We start from the raw sequence: 21,126 nt of genomic DNA on the forward strand, positions 1-21,126 counted from the left end.
GGGTGGTGGTCTCCTCACAAGCGGAGAGGAGAACACATCCTGAAGTCTGGGAATCACTGAAGCTTGGAGGGCGGACAAAGGCATCCCCCAAACATAACATCCCCTTTTCCCATGGGCTGTGCCAGGATGCAGTTCCCCTTTTTGTCCAGCAGATGGGGATCACTGCAAAGTCACAGTTGGACCAGCCTCACAGCTCGGTTTCACAGCTGCAGGGCAACCCTGCAGTTTACAGCCTTGCAGTGCGTCTGCAAGAAGGTGGTATCTTCTTCAAGAGGAAAAGAGAACCTGGGGTCCTTCTTTCTTTTTGGTACCGTGGAAGTTCTTCCACCTATCTGATTCCCATCTCCCTTCCTGCAGCAAATAAGGGCAGAGTTGGAGAAGAACCCTTTTCTCAAGTCTGTGCAGCCTCCCTATTTTCTCTCTTCCAGAGGCAGCTGGGCAGAAGGGCAGGGAGCTGTAGAGAGGGCAGGACAAGAAGGGAGGGAGAATCGTTTCTCCAAGTCAGGAAAGAAGGTAAATGCCAAGGACCTAACACCAAATTTATCACTTTTTAAAAACAAGAGATTCCCCCCCAAAAGTGGAGAAATAAGAAACAAATCCAGTGTCCACACACTCCCAACTGCAGTCTTGAATCTGGGATATCCCCTTCACTCTCAGACCTGTTGTGGGAAAGGAGACAGAAAGAGAGGGTGAGTGAGAGGCCAGAGGGCCTGTTGTCCCCTCCCTGCTGGTCTGCCCAACGAGCCTGTTAGTCAAGCATCTGACTTCTGTTGTCTGACACCAGTTCCTACCCCTTGTCCAGTCTACACGGGAGAGGGAAGATTGTAAAAAAGCTCATAGGGTGATTTTATCAATGCTTCTACTCCTGGCAGGACCACAGCTCACTGTGCCTGGACAGGTGAGGATTCCTGTGGGTTACAAATGCCCTTTACCAGAAAACCCCTGTTCTATTTCTATCACCTATTCCAGGAGCCAGAAAGCCCTAACACATAATCTAATCTCAGTCTCTCCCACTGCAGCTTCTCTGTTTTACATCCTCTTGCCACAGAGAATAGCTCTTCAGTGACCAAGGCTGGTACTTTGTACCCCTTTCCCTGACTCCAGATCTTAGCCCTTGCCTTTATCCACACAGCCTGCTGCTCTCTGGCAGACCTGCCGTGCAGCCCTGGTGGCTTACCGAGCTGGCTCCCTGGGAGTCCAATGGTGGTGGTATGTGGGTCGAGGGCTCCTCTGTGCTGGGATTCTCACTGTCCCTCTTCTGAATTTTTGGGGTGGATTCTGCAGGCTCTAAGGAGGGAAAATGGGGATGGGTGGGAGGAAGAGGGGCTTGTAGAGAGGACAGTGCGTCTGCTTACCCCATCCCATACTCCAACAACCCCTGAGAGGAGCCAAGACCAAGCTGGGGCAATCGGACAAGACCAACAGGGTTTTCTCTGATCACAATTCCTACTCTGTGTTTTTATATTTATCTGTAATCAGAAATAGAAAAAAACCCTCAAAATTTGGGTACAATCTCAACATGTGGCTAAATCTAACCTGAACCTATAGGAAGCGATTTATAGTATATTTATCCCACTTAGTGGGACAATTCATTTCACTGTAGAAATATTAATGTGTTTGATTACAGGGTGCTCTGCCGGGAGCATGATGTAATATACATTATACATACTGTATCATCTTTATAAAACTGGAAAAATTCTGACTTCTGGAATAATTAGGATAAGGGACTATGAATGTGTATTAACCCAGCAGTTTTCATTTATTACCTGCTTTGTATGTGTCAGCTACTGCGCAGTCTCATTTAATTTTCACAAACAACCCAGTTAAATAGGCACTGTCATTATCATTTTATAGAGTGAGGTTCGATAAGTTGCTCAAGGCCTCTGGGCTGGGAAAGGGGCAGAGTGCTGCTTCCAGCCTGCGAGCGCTGTTCCCGTCAGGATGGGCTGCCCCCTACAGCCACAACAGGGGGCTCTGAAGTCTGGGAGGGGTTGGGGTCATTCAGTAAGGAAAGGTGAAGAGATGCAAATATATGCATCCATGCAGATATGTCCATATTTTGAAGACAGTTCCTGGCTACTACTAAACCCCTCTTCACAACTGTAAGGCTTGCCTTCTCCTGGGCTGATCCCTCCCAGCCTGCACGTACTTCGTGCTTTCTCAGAGGTGCCCAGCCTGGACTCCGCTTCTGTGTCTGTGATCCCAGATGGGCAGGTCTCCTGGGTCCCTGTGCTCTCAGCGGCTCCCTCAGGCTCCTCTTCCTGCTGCTGTTGCCCCAGGTGATGTTCAACCATCATCTGGAGCTCTGGGGGTACAGAGAAAGGGAGGGAACAGTGGACACGGTTGCCTAGAGCCTCCTCTGTGGACCCTCAACTTCCACAGGCCCAGCAAATGGCCATCACACTCTGCCAGTGTGGTTTGACTTTCCCATCCCCTGGGACCTGAACAACAAGGAGGGACACTTGCTAGGCAATTAGGAGGGACTAAAGCTAGACAATAAAACATATTTTCTTCAAAGGTAAAAAAATGGTGTAGGGAAGAGCCTTTCAGAACAAAAGATCATCCCAACTTGCTGGGATACTTGGTCTCCCTTGGGGGCAGGAGAAAAGACTCAAGTTAGAGTCAAGAAATATTTGAAATCAAAACATCATGGTGCTGGGCATAAAAGCAGACACACAGACCAATGAAACAAAATAGCCCAGAAATTAACCCACATCTATATGACCAAATAATATGATAAAGGAGGCAAGAACATACAGTGGGGAAATACAGTTTATTTAACAAATGGTGTTGGGAAAACTACAAACATATGCAAAGTAAAAGGACACTAGACCATCTTCTCACACCACACACAAGAATAAACTCAAAATGGACTTCAGACTTAAATGTAAGACCCAAAACCATAAAACTAGAAGACAACAAAGGCAGTAACTCTCTGACATTGCTCTTAGTAATATATATTTTTTCCAATAATATCTCCTGGGGCAAGAGAAATAAAAAAATAAACAAATGGGACTACATCAAACTAAAAACTTTTTGCACAGCAAAGGAAAACACCAACAGAACGAAAAGACAACCTACTGGATAGAGGAAGATAGTCACCAGTAATACATCCAATAAAGGGCTAATATCCAAAATTTATAAAGAGCTCATATGGCTAAACCCCCACCCCCAAACAATCCAATTAAGAAATGGGCAGAGAACCTGAATAGACACTTCTCCAAAGAGGACATGTAGATAGCCAGTAGACATACGAAAAGATGCTCAATGTCACTAATCATCAGAGAAATGTAAATTAAAACCACAATAAGGTATCATTTCACACCTGTCAGAATGGCTATCATCAATAAATCAACAGTGAGTGTTGGCAAGGATGTGGATAAAAGGAAACCTTTGTGCACTGTTGGTGGGAAGAAAGATTGGTGTCGCCACTGTGGAAAATGGTATGGAAGGTCCTCAAAAAATTAAAAATGAAACTGGCTTATGAGCCAGAAATTTCATTTCTGGCTATTTATTTGAAGAAACCCAAAACACTAATTTGAAAAGATACATGTACCCCTTTGTTCAACTTGCTGCATTGCTTACAATAGCCAAGATATGGAAGTAACTTAAGTGCCCAGCAGTAGATGGTTGGATAAAGAAAATGTGGTACAAACACACAATAGAATATTGCTGGGCCATACAAAAGAATGAAATCTTAGCATTTGTGACAACATGGAAGGACCTAAAGGTCCTTGCTAAGTGAAACAAGTCAGACAGATAAAGACAAATACACCACGATTTCACTTATATGCAGAATCTAAAGAACAAAATAAACAAAATAGAAACAGACTTACAGAAAACACACTGATGGTGGCCAGATAAGAGGGGGTTGGGGGGATGGGTGAAGAAGGTGAAGGGATCAAGAAGTTCAAGTTGGTAGTTACAAAATAGTCACGAGGATGTAAAGTACAGTATAGGGAATATAGTCAATAATATTGTGATGACTATGCATGGTGCCAGGGGGTACTGGACTTATTGAGGAGGTCACTTTGTAAATTATATAAATGTTTAACCACTATGATGCACACCTGAAACCAATATAAAATAATACTGCATGTCAACTGTAATTGCAAAGAAATTTTGAATAGTTTTTACATGCTATGCACTATAATGGGTGAGTTCATATATGTTCTTTAACTTAACTGCTATCGTGGGGTAGTGTTTGGGGCTCCATAGATTAAGCAGGCCCTGCAAGGCCGCCCAAGTAGTTGGGAGGCAGAGCTGGAATCCAGCTCCAGTTTGTCCAGCAACGACCCCACTATAATACAGACAGAAAACGACTTCCCTACGGTTCCTTCCACAGGGGTCATTAGGTCAAATGCTCAACCTCAAGCATAGAGGGGAAGAGATGCGAAGGGTCTTCCAAACCTTTCATTGTAGGAGTGGTCCTTGTCACCTTCTTCCGTTGCCGTGGAGACATGGCCAAAGTGGACTGGGAAGAAGAAGACATAGGTGGGTGCCAGTCCTCTCACCTGCCTCCCTCCTCTGCCTTGCCGTGCTTTTGGATTGCAGTTGGGGGTAGGCGTGGACTTTGGAAAGTAGGGGAAGAAAATTCCTGCTTCTCCGACCCCCCCCTACAATGGTCATCAAAGAGACTGAGTGTGGGGTATGTTGGGGGAAATGTGTATGCATGTCCACTCATGCATGTTTGGGGGTGCAGGGAAAAGGGAGTCAAAGGCCCTGCAGATGGAGGGTTCTGAGGACCAATCCCCCAACAAATCTGTGAATTCCCTGGGCTGGGCTGAGTGGAGAGGCCAGCTCACCTTGAGTAGGGGGTTGGGGATCCGGTCTTCATCTATCTCTGAGGGGAACAAGGAAAGGAAAGTGATGAAGATAGGAAACCCAGGGGATCCCCACAGAACTGACTTCCAAGGGGAGGGGCCTCTGTAATCAGCTCCTTCCTGACCTGCACCTCACATCTGCCTCAAGGAAGTTGCCCCTGGTGGCTGCCCCAGACCTACTCTTTCCAGCTTCCTCCTGTTCTCCTGGCTGGCTTTACCCCTGCATCTAATTCTGTCCTTAGCTCTGCAGGTGTACCTGTGTCTACATCCTTGCCTCAGACCTGGAGGTTGCAGGATCTGTGGTCCCTTTGCACTTCCCTCTGAAGTATTTGTATCTCTTCCTCCTTCCATCCATTCCCCTATCCCCAGGTTGAGAACTGAACCCTGTAAGGAGGGAACATCGGAAAAACAATAGCAAATTTATCCTGTGCAGGGACCAGGAAGGCATAATCGTTTTCAGTAGTTTTGGGAAAGCTGGAGATGCAGGCATCTTGAACTCCCATCTAGCTTATTAGCATGATCACCTCACTTCCACTCTCCGGTCAAGCTACCCATGACATTCTCTGAGACCTTGGTCCTCCCCAGACCTGGATGGGGACATTGGTGACCAGAATGCCAGCTGCTCCCTGAGCTTTTTCTAACCTTTCCATCCCCCTCTGGGGGCTGTGAAGATAGCTGATGGAGGTGGTCCCTCCCTCACAGCTGTCGCTGCCTCTGGGGGTGGGGGCAGTAGCATCTGGGAGAAAGCTGGAGGGCTGCTGCGAAGCAACCAGCACTCACTGGACCACCCCAATTCCTGGGGGGCTTAAAAACCGGGTGGTCTCCCTCCCCTTCCCAGCACTGCTCCTCTTCCCAGAGCAAAGGAAATCCTCCTGCTCATGCAGCCACCACTTTTCTGCCTCCAGGGTTGAGAGATCTCTGACCTCTTAGGTCTGCACTTCTTCTACCCGGCCCACCTTCTCTCACCAGACCCAGCTGTCCTCAGCGGCCCCCGCTCCCCTCAGGGAGCCATCCCAAAGGTTACCTGGGGATGACTGGTCACTGGTCAGCACGAGGGTGGCAGGGGTGGGGCGACGCCTCCGAATCTGAGGAAAGAGGTCAAGTACATGTGGAATCATCAAAGCCCCACTACCACCACTCGGCAGTGCAATCCAGGTCAGCCTGTGACACTTCAAAAAATGTCATGTTACACCAAACTCCCTACCCCAGGGTGGACTTTCTTGGGCCCATCCCTCTCCACTGGGGACCCAAAAGCCCTCCCCCACTTTCTGCATCCCATTCCCCCTTTCCGTCCCTGCATCTCCCCCAGTCCTGGCCCCAGGTCTCCATCTCAACAGCGATATCTGCTCTAGCAAATCGATCTCTGGCCTGCTGTCCTTCCGTCCATCCTGGATCAATGGTCAGAAATAACCTGAGAGGGCACCAGGCTCTTCCCTCAGTCTCCCAGCCCACCCCCGAAACAGACATTAGCCGTTCGTGGGCAAGCACCTGCAGAGTATCCCTCCATCCTCCACCGGCCTGGGCAGTCTGCACAGAGACTGTAGGTCTGAATGTTCATTCCCTTGGCCTGTGCTCCTCACACTCTAATGTCCTTCCTAACCTTAGACACATTGCCTTTCTGATTCATCAGGAAATATGGTCGGTGGAAATCCTCGTCATTGTAAATGTAAATGAGCTGGAACCTGGTCAGGGCCTGAGGCTAAGCCGAAAAATCTTATCCTGGGTTCCGGCTCCCCTTCTAAGAAATTAACATATGAGAGCTACTTGCTGGGCTTCAGAATCCCTTTTCCTGTTGCTGTTCTTTTGTCATGCTGCCAATAAAGTTGATTGTTGTTGAAGTTGGTCCAAGGACTCTCGGGTCGTGTAGTTTTTGCTCTTTATTTGGAGAGTTTAGGGATTTGGAAGTGAGGGTAAAGGTGGGGTTCGAGTCTCAGCAGCTCCCTCCAGGGCAGCAGAAGGGAGGGAAGGCTAATGGGACTGGGAAAGGGGCTGCACTTATCCAGGGCGGAGAGGGGTAAGGGGAGATGCTGAATGATCAAATTCCTATCTGTGTGTATCCATTATTTAGTATCATTACCACAGGGGGTGAGGGTGGTAAGATGCCTGCCCTTCTCTATGCCCGGGAAATGAGTACCAGCCACAGCAAGAGGGAGAGTCAGTCAGAGGAGGATTCTCCGCAAAGGAGAATGGGTTGCCTAGGATGGGGGTTTGTTGCGATAGGGCAATGTTTTCCCAGGAGAACCCAGTGGCATCTGGTCTGGGTAGTATATTAAGGTCCCTGGCACTAACAGTCCTGTGTATGTGTGCACATGCACACGCACGCACTGCACAAACTCTAGCTGTGTCTGTCTCTGGCTATTCCTGGTGCAAATGTGCCGGGCATGTGTGCTTGCTCCAGGTGTGTGGGTGGGGGCCATCCTCCTCCTAAGAGGGAACTCCTCTTTTCTGTTTCTTTCCTCCCCTGGGGGTGGGGGCTGACTGGGAGAGACAGCGAGAGGGTGGGGTACAGATTAGTGGGAGTTGGGAGTCTGAGGAGACTCCAAGTGTGACAGAAAGAGCCTTTGAAAGGACAACAGGGCTCTGTGATCTTGCCCAGGTCCCTTCCTTAGCCAATCTCCTAGGCTTGGACAAGATTTACAAGCACTCAGTGTCCTTGAGAATTATGAGAGAACAAAGTAAGACTTCCTGAAGCACTGCCCAGGCACCTGAACCATTAGGAAATGAGTAGATGCTCTCTTTTCTTTCTTGCATTTACCCCAAGTCCTAGCTCTCAAGGACACCTGGTGCCTTTGCCTCTGATTTATTTACAGACCAATCATGCCAAGGACCAGGTAGTTGTGACCCCTCCCCTCCCTTGACACTCCGTGCTCCCCAGATCAGATCTCCTGACTGGTTTTTGCCCTCTCATGTCAGTCTGCGTTATTAGCTCCCGCCAAACCTGGAGCTTTTTGCCTGCACACTTGGGAAACACAGCAGGAGGGGCTGAGGTTAGACTGCAGGTAAAATTTCAGGCTTGGTAGATGGATTTCTGAAGATTAGAGAAAAGCAGGCTCAAGTCCCAGCTCTCTTTGCCGCTCTGGCTCCTTAGCACTGCCTCACCCCTCTCCTCTGCCCCCAGACCCCAAACCAGCTGCCCTCCCCCAACACACACCTACACCTGCCTCCTCTAACACCAAACAGATGCAGGTGTCAGGTAGTGAGACCTGTTTGTGCCAATGGAAGGCAGTTCTGCTTGAAACCTCATCCCTAAGCCCCACAGCCCACACTCTTGGGCCATTTTCCTGGGTCTGAGGTGACCTTTGCTAGTAGTCCCCTGCCTGCAGGCATAGCAGCCTTTCTCCTGAGCCCAGGGACCACTCCCCATGCTCCTTATTCTCCACTCTCCTCATCCTTAGGGGCTCTGAAGTCTCACCACGATCTTCCCACCGTTCCACTTCGGAGGTCAGGAGATGAGGTTCCCCCAGGCCAGGAAGAGGATGGAGAGGCAGGTACCTAACCCCTACCCACACGGGAAGCTGAAGTTACAGGGAGAGTGTGCACCTTCCCTTTCTGTTCCCAACCAGACCTTTTTCTACCAAACAGTTGGAGCAACAGAAAGAACATTGTCAGCCCATCCCGAGAGGCCACAGTGTTTTTTCAGGTGGGGAGGCTCAGCGGAGCCCTGGCAGCCAGTTGGGGGGGGGGGGAGTAAAACACTGACCTTGTGGGAATGGATATTCTTTAGGAAGAGGGATAACTAGGCAAAGGGACATAGAACACAAAGGAGATGGGGAAACCAGCAAATTTTTGGCAAACAGGCTGTGGTAGTGACCAAGGTGGTCACCTTCTCCACTCACGCTCACTCTCCCTGAGACACACACTTGCTCACACTCTCACACGAGGCTGCCGCCTCTGCCAGGCTGCTGTGAGCTAAAAATAGTCCAGGCCAGGAGGCTGTGCCCTGGCCCTGGACTCCCACCCCTTGAGCCAAGGCCAGCACAGGGTTTCTCCCCTGCCGATTGCTCAACTTGAATCCCAGGCCCTTACAGCCCCTGCCTGTGCCTCCCCAATGCCATCCTCTTTATGCCACCCCCACTCCCTGCTCCAAAAGGCAGTAGTTGGGAAAAAGGACCCACGTGTCCAGACTTGCAGAGAGGGGAGCCTCAGCCTGCAGACTAGCTGGACCACCTCCCCTCCCAAAGCCCCAGCCCTCGCAGTGTTCCCCAGCCCCTGCTTGTCCTCACTCTCTGGGATCCAGCAGGGTCGTCCCTGGTTAGGAGAGGCCCAGGAGGGCGATTTCTCTTCTTTCCACTGTTACTGCACCAGGCTCCCTCCATTTCCTACCCTCTTCGCTCACCCCTCCCGCGCTGCTGCGAGTACCCTTTAGCTCCCCCTCCGAGCGCCGAAACTCCGGCGGGGATGGCTGGGCGGAGGGCGCCGGAGGGGCGGAGGAGGGAGGGGTCGTGTCCTTAGGCAGCCCCCTCCCCCGGGGCTGGGGAGGCAGGGAGCGACTCTCGCGGGGACAAGCTTCGAGTGGAGGCGCTGGTCCTTCCGTCGGTCTCGAAGAAGCACAGACAGGGACAAGAGGCTCCACAGTGGGGGAGGGAATGGCAGCCCCCCAAACTGGGCGCGTCCGCCTCCAGTGGCGCACTGCTAGGGGAGGACCGAGCGGGGATCTCGGATCCCACAGTCCCGGGATCCCTCGTCCGGGGCTGGGCAAGTCCCCCGGCGCCCCGCCCTGCTCCGCACCTGCTCCGCCGCCTCCGGGTCAAGGTGCGGCTCTAGCAGCGGGACCGTGAACTGGATCTTCCGGGGGCTGCTGTCCGGCTCCATAGCTGGGCGGCGGCCGCTGGCCCGCGCTGCAGCGGCGGGAAGGCGGCGGGACTCGGGGCTGGGGCGGCCGCGCCGCTGCTCCGCTCCGCTCCCTTCGGTCCCCGGCCCCAGCCCCGCGCGCTGAGCTCGCGGCTCACGGCTCCGCGCTCCCAGCTCGCGGCCCCCGGGACTCTGCGGCCGCCTATTGGCTCCCCACCCGCCCCTCAGGCCCCCCTCCTTCCCGGAGCCCTGAGCCTTAACCCCGTCGTGGCTGCGCCGCCGGCTGCCGGGGTCCCCACCCGCCGGGCGGGCGATCAGGGTGTGGCCGGTGCCCGTCGCGGGGGACAGCCCGGCGGGCAGGCAGATGGCCTCGGAGTCCTGGGCAGGGAGGGGCGTGGGGGGCGGCCACCAAGAACTTCTCCAAGCCCGGAAAGGTCTTAGGGGCCGCGAGTGTGGAGGGGCATTTCGAGAAGGGAGACAACAAACGCGAAAGGAAGATTTCATTTATGATATTAAAGGGGGTTGTCTCATAAAGAAAAGAAGGGAAGGGGATTCAGGCATGCAGCAGGAAGGATTAAGGCTAGACAGGGAGAAGGACTTTTTCCTTGAGGAGAACACACCAGAGCGGAGACGGCAACTTGGAGGGGAGCGGTGAGGTCGGGGCACCAGAGCGGTGCTCCCTGGGCGGCGGGGAGGCAACTGAAGGCCTGAGAGGGGGCCTCTGAGGCCAGAGCTTCTTAAAGTGCCGCCGGCGGTGGGCGGAGGACTCAGAGGCAGAGGACCATCTGGGACTCGGCAGAAGGCATAATGGGGATGGCGAGCCAATAATGCTTGTGAAATAGATTTCTTTTTCTGCTTGCTAAATTATGGGATGGGAAAGCAGGTGAAAGGCCTGCAAGAAGAGGATGCTGGGGGACGAAGAGAAAAACTCCTTTGCTGGGGCGGCTTGTTTTTACAGATGGCCTGGGTTTCCAACGTCGCTACTGGTAGAATAATGACATGATCTACTGTGACCGAAGGAATGGAAGTTAGACTGTGAGAAGAACTTACTACTTTGGTGTAGGACCAAGATGTCAATCAGTGCTATAGAGCAAAGGAGATGGAATATTCATGGGAGCTGTTGGCACAATGGCAGGGGCTGGGAGGGCTACGGGATAGGTGGAGAGGTGCTGGGGCCCTGGGGAGGGGCAGGCTGGACATTCTAGGGCAAAGAGGACTGGGGATGGAGGGGACAAGGGACCGGGAGTTCTGAGGGAGGGGCCCAGTAGGGACCAGGGCCAGAAATCTGTTTCTTTTGCTTTAAACTGAGCACCTGGAAAGTTCCATACAGCTCAATGCCTGCTTCTCTGGGGACCCTATGGCCATCCTCTCCTGTAAAGGGTCAGCCTCAACTCTCAGTTGCCTCCTCTCCCAGGCAGCCCTTCTTTGGCCTGGATTTCACATGGTCTCTTCCCCTATTACCTCCCAAAATAACCTCCTCTGCTCTGCCCCCACCAGCTGTATCACTTTACACATGCCAGGCCCGTCTCAGTTTTCTCAGGGCAGTGCTGGGACCCACGGGCCAGCCAGACCTCCGTTTGCTGTAAACTGGACCTGTTCGGCTGTCATTAGGACCCCAGGGCCCCCTACAGCCAGGCTATATTTGCAGGGTTCCCTTGCTCTCTCTTTGATGTGGCAGGGCCAGCCTGGGAAACAGCTGATCGGAGTTCATAGCCCCTGTTCAGGTCATTTGCTATCCACCCCCTAGACGTGATAGCAAAGGAGAGGGTGTGAGCGCCAGATGCCAAGAGAAGGATGGGGTGGGGGATACGAGGGCCCAACAGGGCCCAGGTGTTTGCTCCGGCTCCCCCACTCCCCCACCTCCTAAACACACATACACAGAGCAAGGTCCAAAGTGCCCTTTAAATAGCTGACTTGTCTCTCCCCCACCCTTTTCCATCAGGACCCTGGAACTTGAAGCTAGAATTCCCAGGCCCCTATCTCTGGGGCCTCAGATGCTCCTTACTGAGCCTCGATTACCCCATCTGTGTGATGGGCAGAAGAGTCCCTCCCTGAAGGGGTTGAGTATCGTATGAGGTCAAGTATCTGGCACAAAGAGCCCTCAGTGGATGGATAAGTACTGTTTTCCTTGTCTTGTTATCTCCTCAAAGGACAGCAGAGTTAGGAGAATGACCTTACCAGTCTCTTAAGACCTTCTACCTCCACCCCCTCACCCCACCAGTCAACCAGTTTGCCTATGCTGCTTTCATAGTCCCCCTTTTCCTCTCAAATTCCATCTGGTCATGGAAATTCCTCCCAAAGTCTCACACCACTCTTCATGCTGCTTTCTCAAGCCCCGGAGTCTCAGACCCTTTGACCCAAAAGCTGTAGGTCAGAAGAGAGGTCCAGATTGCTCAGGCCTTGGAGAAATGGCTGACAGGGGTCTTCGTGGAAAGAGGGGTCCTGGGAGCAGCTGGTGCGGAGGTGGAAGCAGAGGAGGTGAGAGCAGGGAGAGGGAGGAGAGACAGCTCCTGGTGCTGGCTTCTGGAGGAGGCTGGGGGTGGGTGGCGAAGTGTTTATGGGTAGCAGGGAGGTGGCGTTGGACTGACTTGCAGCCTTTGCTGCCGGGGTCTCCATGTGAGCTGTCATGTGAAGGTGTGAGGGTGACGTTTTGACTTTCTTTTTATGCCCAGAGCTGGGTGAGTGATTGAGCATCTGTTGGGCTTGTGGGTGGAAAAAGGTGTGGGTGGCTCACTGACAGGGCTGCGGGGTGGCGGAGCCATTCCTAGACCGAGTGAGAATTGGAGCCCACTGGCCCCAGATCCCTCCTGGAGCTTGCATGTGTGTGCAAGGTGTGCTCATGAGTGCAAGGAGAGTCACAGCCCTTGCCGGAGGAGCAGTAGCTGTTCCGATGGCACACTTCTGGGTCGATGAAATATTTAAGGTTACAGAAATGTGACTTAGTGATGGACTCACTTAAGGGCTCCCACCTGCCCCCACTCTCGGAGCTGGACTCTGGGTTCATAGGCTGCTCTTTGTTGCTCTCAGCACTTTCCGCTTTTATTTATCTATCCTCTTCACCCCCCATGAACCTTCTCATACCTTCTCTTGCATTATCACTAATCTTTACAACCCACCAGGAAGGAGGGCAGGTGGTATGATCTTTATTTTCCTTTTCCAGGGCAGAGTCCTGATGCTGGGATTTGGGAGGCCAGAGTTCAATTTCTCCCTCTGCTACTGACTCTCTGGGCCCCTCTGAGGTAATCACTTCCTCTCATCCCCTCTCATCCCTCTCATCAGTGTGTGTGAGCCACACACACTGGTCTCGGTTTCCTCATCTGTAAAAAGAGGGGAGCAGGTGACTGCATAGGTTTCTTTCTATTCTAATATATTGTCATTCCGAGGTGGGGTGCTCCAGCCACATAGGCAGGAAGTCTGAGGACCCCAGGGTACTGGGCCCTTCCCTCTACCTTTGCATTTCTGCCTGTCTGACCCGCGTGGCAGAGGTCAACTCTGCTTGTTGACGACAACATGCATGCACACTTTTCTACATACACAGCTCCAAGGAGGTGAGGCTGAGGAGGAGCGGTGGCCCGTCCACGAGGTCCCCCTGGGGAGCCATGTGCTCCTGCCCGTTGGCTGCAGTGTACCCAACATTCCTGGAGACTCTCTTGGAGTCATCACAGAGCTTGTGGCATTTGCTCTGAGAGCCCTCATGGGGAAGTGAAACTTCGTCCTTCAGAGTGGCCTGGTTCTTCTGTCAGTGAGTGAGAGTCGGTAGGAGGCGTGCTGAGTGAAGAAGGAAGGAGGCCAGGTGAGGAGTGGAACTTGATCTGGAACACAGGTGTGGGAGGTGTGGGTACCCTGCAGTAAGGGTCTGTGTCCCCTGGGGCTCTAAAGCCCATCTGGAAGTTCTCTCTGCAAGAGAGGTTTCCAGAGCAACTTGTGAGCCCCAGCAGCACTGGGGCTAGAGTTAGAGTTAGAGTTAGAGTTAGAGTTAGAGTTAGAATAGATGTGTCGCCTCTCAGGGGCTGACTTGGAAGGCCCAGCCTCCTCCAACTGTGTACGGCCTGGTTTGCCTGTGAAAAAGCCCATCGTGGCAATCCTGCCAGGCTTGGGTGCATACCCCGCTGCATCTGGCACTCTCGGGAATGGGTCCAGAGCTGGTGATTCAAACAAGGGGGATGCTCATTTCCAAAGTGCTTCGCCTCTGTTTGAACCATAAACTGGTAGAGGTGGAAGAGACGTAAAACTCAGCCAATCCACTCCCTTCAGGAGGGGAAACTGAACGGAAGAGAGAGAAAGCAGCTCTCCCAAGGATTAGAACTTATGTTAACACTTTCCCACCCGATTTGATGGCTAAGGCAGAGGCAATGGCTGAACTGAAGCAAGGCTCAGACCAGATGACCTCTTGAGATGCATTTTTAATCCTATGATCATCACTGGTCTAGGACACCCAGTCCCTTAGCAGCCTCTAGCTAGCTGCTTCCCCCTCCAAGCCTTTAAGAGGTTGAATTTCCTCTTCCGACCAGTACTTATGGGGCAGTCACATGTGCCAGGCATTAGCTTAAGCACTGGAGATACAGTGGAACACAAAACAGGTCCAGAACAGTCTCTGTCCACAAGCATCTTATAGTCTCGCAGAGGTCAGTGTGGAATGGGACAGTGAAGTAATGACAAATGATGACTAAGTAATCATAAATTATTAAAAAAGTAGAAGTACTGCAAGAATGAGGCACATTAAAGAAGAAGGAAGGAAGGACCTCAGACAGGTCAGATGCACACTGCCCCCTCATCCGGCTCCTCCCGGGAGCGTGATTACACACCCAGCCTCTGGAATGACCTGCCTGGGTTCAAATCCCAACTGAGTAACTGAGTAGCTATGTGACCGTGGGGATGTCACTTAACCTCTCTGAGCCTCAGTTTCCTCACCTGTAAATGACAGGCATATCTATTATTATAGTGAGGGGTGGGATGAGGTAATGTCCAGAAAGAACCTAGCTCAGTGCCTAACACCCATTAAATGCTTGAAAAACGGACATTAGTAGGGTGGAATCCATCTTAGCGAAGGTTTCTTTTGACTCTGGAAAAATCAGGGATGAAGAAATGGGGACTTCAAAGCTTTCAGAATTGGAGGCAGACACCCCTTCCCCTTCTCAGCCAGACTCTGCTCCTCCCCACCCTTGTCTGAGCAGCTGTTCTCGATGTCCAGCTGTATCCTCATCAGCATGGATGCTCACCCTGCCCTGCTAATTAACACCAGCCCTGTTAATGATTAAATCTAATGACTTTCACTTGGGGGTGGGATGGAAAATTCCCCAGCCACAGGACAGGATGAGGGTAGGTTACCCGGAGCAGGAGCAAACGGCCCCCCGGGCTCTGCACAGGCTGTGATGGTAGGCAGCTGGGGGTTTTCTCCCCAGGCTGCTCAGCAGGGGAGTCGGGGTGGAGGGGGGCCACCCTCCTCCCAGGCTCGGCAGAGGGCACTGGGCCCCAGCCCAAACCTTGGTGTTCCTCGTGCCAGGGGTCGGCCATTGACTGCTGCTGGGGCTGGAAGGACGGGGGAGAGAAGGTGTATCAGTTTTCCGGGCTGCTGTAACGAAGTGTCTCGATTGGGTGGCTTTCAATAACAGGAATTTATTCTCTCCTGGGCACGGTCCTGGCCCCTCAGAGCTTTGCTGTCTCTCGCAGTTCTGGAGGCTAAGAGTCGGAGGTTGAGGAGTCAGCAGGGCTGTGCCCCTTCTGAAGGCCCCAGGGAGGGAATCCGCCTTGCCACCCTCAGCCCCTGGCGACCCCCGGTGTCTTTGGTTTGTGGCTGTGCAACTCTGGTCTCTGCCTTGGTCTTCACAGGTGTCCTCTCCTCTTTTGATAAGATGTCCGTCATTGGATTTAGGGCCCACCCTATATCCAGGATAATTTCAGCTCAAAGTGCTTAATTAATTACATTGACAAAGACCCTATTTCCAAATAAGGTCATGTTTTGAGGTCCTGGGTGGACATAAATGGTTTGGAGGACTATTGGACCCACTACCGACAGTTCGAGTACCCGCGAGGGCTGGGAGAGGGTGAGCACGGGAGCTGGCACTGGAGGCCAGGGGCATGTCTCCCCTCCCCCAAGAAGTGCAGGTGGTGCTCAGGACCCTGGGTGGGCAGGACCGGGTCCCCAGAGGCCTCTAAAGAGGGGATACTGATGGTAAAGAGACAAAGGAATGGGATCAAGGGTGTTGTAGGTTGGGGGAAAGAAGGCTGAGGGAACATAGAAAGGGAAATCCTGGATCCTTGTAATTTATTTAGTTCTCTTGGAGGGGAAAGTATAACTTGCATTATATTATATTTTGTACCTATTATTGTATATGTTTTATATTGTATATTATATACTATATGACAACCACAGTTTGCCATATAATAAAAACATATAAGTTGCATTTTGGTTACATGACATTTGGCGTTATGAGACAATTCTTTATATTTTATTGGGCCAGAGGTCAGGGGTAATTTTTTTTTTCCTTGCTTCTGGGTGAAAACCCAGAAAAACCTTTTAACTATTCTGCTCACTCTCAGGTAAGAGACCGACTCAACTCAGCAATTAGAATGACCAGGCCAGTACATGACTCAGAGCAAACTATTCAACGTCACTCTCCGCAGCCTGCGGGCTCCTGCTGCAGTTGGAGCCGTGGGAAGGGGCGTGGCGTTCCCCCTCCGCTCTGCTCCCCAGCCCTAACCTTCACCCCCTCCCCTTAGATGCTGTTCTGGGCGAGGTGTGTTGGTGGGGAGATCGACTGGGTGGTGTACAGCAGACAGGAGGCGTTGGTGCGTTTTTACATCAGTTGGCACTCAGCCTCCTCCTCCCTCAACTAGCAGTATCCTCCTTCCTTCCTCTCGGATGTCCTCTGGTGACTGCTGTCTTACCGGCCCCTTTCTGGTAGCTCAGAGCTTTGCTGTCAGCCCCATTCACCTGTGTTTCTTTGTCCCAGAAACCCGAGCCTCCTCCTCCAGCTGCTGGGGTCCCTTCATCCCTTGAGATAGCCCCATGGGACAACGCCCGAGATGGGCACACGGAGATATACTTGTTTCTCTCCCAGGACATATAGCTAGTTCTTTTGTTGCCAGGCAAGTGCTGGCAGCCCAGGGCGTTCTGGAGGACGGGCTCTGCCAGCCTGCCCACACAGCCCTTCCTTGGTCCTTCTCCCTCCTTCTAAACTTGGGGTGGCACGCAGGCTCCACGCCACTCTGCCCCTGACTCTAAGGGCCCACACAAGCTTCCGGTAGTTTGCTACAAGGGGGTAGTGTCCTCTCTCCTTTCTTGGGAGAAGGGGGATGGAGCTCACAGCACAGCTGTATTCATACATTTCCTCCTCATAAAATCTTCCCTTCTCTCCATACTATGCTGCCTTTTTATATCCTCCATCTGGCTGAGGGGGTTAGAAACTAGTTCTTAAAAATTTCCTTTGAAATGTTTCATAGGCTGATTTGGCACCTTATTTTGAAATTTCATCTGTTGTACCTTGGTGCTTAGTTGAAATTCTAATTTTAGTGTTCTGCTGTGTAAGCATCTGGGACAGTTAAGATCGTGCCAGGAGAGAGGAGCATCAGGCTCCAAATCCATACAGTCGACTTCTCTATCAGGGAACAGGACACTGAGCAAATGGCCCTGAGGTGGAATGGTCACCAGAGGGCAGCAGATCCTGCTTCAAATCGATTCCTTCCTTGGACTCACTGGAACTAAATTATACGGAGACCAGCTGGTGCCCAGGTGCTGGGCCATGAGGAGGGCCTCAGCTATCCTGTTATAGCACCTGGCTCCCTAATGTTGGCTCTGCTTTCGGACTTTCCATAGTCTAGCCACTGTTCTTCCATTTGCAGTATCAAAAATGTCAGCCTGCATTTAACAGTGACAGCCACTTATTGTACTCAACACCTACATTGTAATGGGCCTGGCAATTAAAGGTACACTTTCTGTGCTGGACAAACACAGCAGGGGAGGGAGGCTTGTGAACAGACACAATGAATGCAAAATAGCAACAGCTGTGGTAGAGGCAGAACTAAGGGCTTTGTACTGAACCCTTTGTGTTAGAAACAGAGAACAGGCTGATGGTTGCCAGGGGCACAGGGTGGGGCGGATGGGTGGAGGTGTTCAAAAGATACAAACTTGCAGTCAAAAGTTAATAAATAAGTTCTGGGGATGTAATGTACAGCCCAGTGACTATAGTCAACAAGGTTACCTTGTATATTTGAAAGTTTCTAAGAGAGTTGATCTTAAAGGTTCTCATCTCCCAGCCCCACAAATTTGTAACTGTGCGGTGATGGATGTGCTAACTAAACTAATTTTGTTAGTCATTTCACAATACATACAAATATCCAATCATCATGTTGTACACATTAAACTTGTACAATGTTATCTGTCAACTACATTGTGATAAAGCTGAAAAAGAAAGAAGAGCTTTGGGAGCACTGAGGAAGGAGCAGGAGCTGGAGAAGGCTTCACGGAGGGTGGAAAATGGGTGAGGTTTTTTTAAAGGATGAGTAGGATTTTGAGGAAGAAGTGTGAGAATAAGGGGGAGGTAGTTTGACAATTCCCTGGGGAACAAGAAAGTTGACAGATGACAAGGAAGGTGGAGGGTAGCAGAAAGTGGTGGGTTGTCAGGGAGCACGGGGGCCTTGTGGGGGAATTTTGGGGAGACTCTGTTTTCTGCTATTAGCAGAAGCAGAGCTTCCTTTTCAACTCCTCAGTCTCCAGGAAGAGGGGCTGAGACTGGATGACTGAAGATTTTATGGAAATTAGAGGTTATCAGAGAAAATGGGGCAATGGGAGCCTTGAGCATTGCAGGGAAAAAACGCTGGAAGGCTTCGATGTTGTGTAGCATTGAAGAAGACTCTGCCAGGGGTGGGGCGACCTTGGCATAACAGGGGAGGTGAGGGCATGGAGTCCGACCGGCCTTGGAACAAATCCTGATTCTTCCAATACCCGAGTGAGCCTGGGCTGATTACTTTACTTCTCAAGCTTATTTCCTAATCTACAGATTGGGAATAATAATTCATACATGCTAGAGATGTTGCAAGTATTGAATGAGACAATATACATAAAATGCTTAGCACAGTGTCTGGTCAGCATTCGTTAAGTGGTACCATTTATTATTAGAATGATAATTGCCTTCTGATATTCAAAGGTTGTCACATGTAAACTCCTTCCTGACTTATCTGCTCTGCTCCACCAGGCTGAACTAGTGAGGCAAGTGAGAGGGAGATAGATTTGGCCTGGCGGGTGGGGGGTGGGGGGGGGGGGGAAGAATGCTCTTACAACCAGAGCCCCCCAAGCCTGGAAGAGGCTGCACTGTGTGTGTGGAGATCTCTGTCCCTGGAAGGACGCAGGAAGCTCTCTGGAGGATCCTTGCGTTGGACCCAAGCTGGACCTTTAAGGGCCCTTCCTAAGTCAAGTTTTGGGATTCTTTGGGTTATTCTGAAGCTGTGCATTGGAGTCTATGAATGGGAGATTCTGTGATTACCCTTGGAGAAGAGAGGCCCCTGGGAAGATGGAGCTGGCAGTGGAGAGAATCAGTGTGGTGATGACCAGAGGGAGGGGCTGCATGGGGTGGGCAAAGGGGGAGAAAATTGGGACATCTGTGATAGTGTCAACAATAATTAAAAAAAAAAATCAGTGTCTCTCCTGCTCTGGGGCCACATCACCCACAGCCTTGGCTATCCAGTCTCTTCGGGTGAGGGGGGAGAGTGCAGGAGGCTCTGAGGAAGCTGTGCTGTCCCTCCTCCTGCCTCCGTGTGACATAACTCCATATTCTGTGCAGGAAGTTTGGGGCTGGTGAGGGGTATTCTTTTTTTAAACATATTTTATTGATTATGCCATTACAGTTGTCCTATTTCCCCCCTTAATTCCCCTCCACCCTGCACACTCCTCCCCCACCATTCCCCCCCTTTAGTTTATGACAACGTGTCTCAAGTTCTTTAGATTCTATATTTCCCCTACTATTCTTGCCCTCCCCCCCTATCTATTTTCTATCTACTGTCTATGCTACTTATTCTCTGTACCTTCTCCCCCTCTCTCCTCCTCCCACTCCCCTGTTGCTAACCCTCCATGTGATCTCCATTTCTATGGTTCTGCTCCTGATCTAGCTGTCCTCTTAGTTTGCTTTTGTTTTAGGTGTGGTTGTTAATAACTGAGTTCGTTGTCCTTTCACTGTTCATATTTTTATCTTCTTTTTCTTAGATAAGTCCCTTTAACATTTCATATAATAAGGGCTTGGTGATGATGAACTCCTTGAATTTGATCTTATCTGAGAAGCACTTTATCTGCCCTTCCATTCTAAATGAAAGTTTTGCTGGATAGAGCAATCTTGGTTGTAGGTCTTTGGATTTCATGACTTGGAATACCTCTTTCCAGCCCCTTCTTGCCTGTAGGGTCTCTTTTGAGAAGTCAGCTGACAGACTGATGGGAACTCCTTTGTAGGTGACTGTCCCCTTAGCTCTTGCTGCTTCTAGGATTCTCTCCTTCATTTTAATCTTGGCTAATGTAATGATGATGTGCCTTGGTGTGTTCCTTCTTGGGTCCAACTTCTTTGGGACTCTCTGAGCTTCCTAGATTTCCTGGAAGTCTATTGCCTTTACCAGAATGAGGAAGTTCTCCTTTATTTGAACTTATTTGTTCAAATAAGTTTTGCACTGGTGGCTGTTCCTCTTCCCCTTCTGGTACCCCTATAATTTGGAAGTTGGAATGTTTAAAGATGTCCTCAAGGTTCCTGAGCCCTTCCTCATTTTTTTTTCATTCTTGTTTCTTACTTTTTTCTGTTTGGTTTTTTTTTTTTTTTTCTTCCTTCTGGTCCATTCCCTTGATTTGAGTCCCAGTTTCCTTCCCATCACTATTGCTTTCCTGTGCCTTTTGCTTTATTTCAATTAGTTTAGCCTTCATTTGTTCCTCTAATTTGTGACTAAAATCAACCAGTTCTGTGAGCATCCTGATCACTAGTGTTTGGAACTGTGCATCTGATAGTTTGGCTATTTCTTGGTCGCTTAGAATTATTGGCTCTGGGGCTTTGAGTTGTTCTTGAGCCATAATGTTTTGGTCTGTTCGTGCTGTTATGTATGAGGGGTGGAGCCTTAGGTGTTCACCAGGGTGGGGTGACCCAGTCGCTGGGTTGTCATGCTGTATGTGGGGGCGGGGTCAGAGAGGAGCAATGGTGGTCCCTTCTGTTGCTTCCTGCAAGCCACTGGGGCCTGCACGATCTGTCTCACTGCTCGCTCCTTCGCCTGGTTTATCTGCCTGTGAATGTGCGACCTCGGTCAGCCTGCCACCCTGGGCCCTCACTGGGTCTGCCCGTTGCCACCCCACGCCTGGGATCCGCCAGCCACTGCCTGCACGCCTGGGTCGGTCTGGCTGATTTTTCCTGCACAACCTTGAGGGCTTTTCTTTAAGCCTTTTCCCTCACATCCAATAAAAGAAAGTCCCCATTCTGAGGTGGGCCCTCCTGCTTGTCCAGGGGTTGAGAAGCCCTTCCTGAGATGTACCCTCAGACCTCTCCACCGC

General features: G+C 51.1%; 1 protein-coding gene across 1 annotated transcript; it reads right to left on the reverse strand.

Annotated features, from left to right (window-relative positions):
- Positions 1–520: 520 nt before the first annotated feature.
- Positions 521–9,800, reverse strand: PPP1R1A (protein phosphatase 1 regulatory inhibitor subunit 1A). Its single transcript, XM_037159671.2, has 7 exons — positions 9,552–9,800; positions 5,848–5,908; positions 4,806–4,843; positions 4,411–4,474; positions 2,150–2,305; positions 1,178–1,287; positions 521–659 (listed from the first exon to the last, which is right to left on the reverse strand). Exons 1-7 carry the CDS (start codon positions 9,633–9,635, stop codon positions 654–656), a joined length of 519 nt encoding a protein of 172 aa, XP_037015566.2. The 5' UTR covers positions 9,636–9,800; the 3' UTR covers positions 521–653.
- Between the last annotated feature and the right edge of the window lie 11,326 nt (positions 9,801–21,126).

This window comes from Artibeus jamaicensis, unplaced genomic scaffold, assembly GCF_021234435.1.
Source record: "Artibeus jamaicensis isolate MK-2021 breed Jamaican fruit bat unplaced genomic scaffold, CSHL_Jam_final contig_233, whole genome shotgun sequence".
Lineage (NCBI taxonomy): Eukaryota > Metazoa > Chordata > Mammalia > Chiroptera > Phyllostomidae > Artibeus > Artibeus jamaicensis.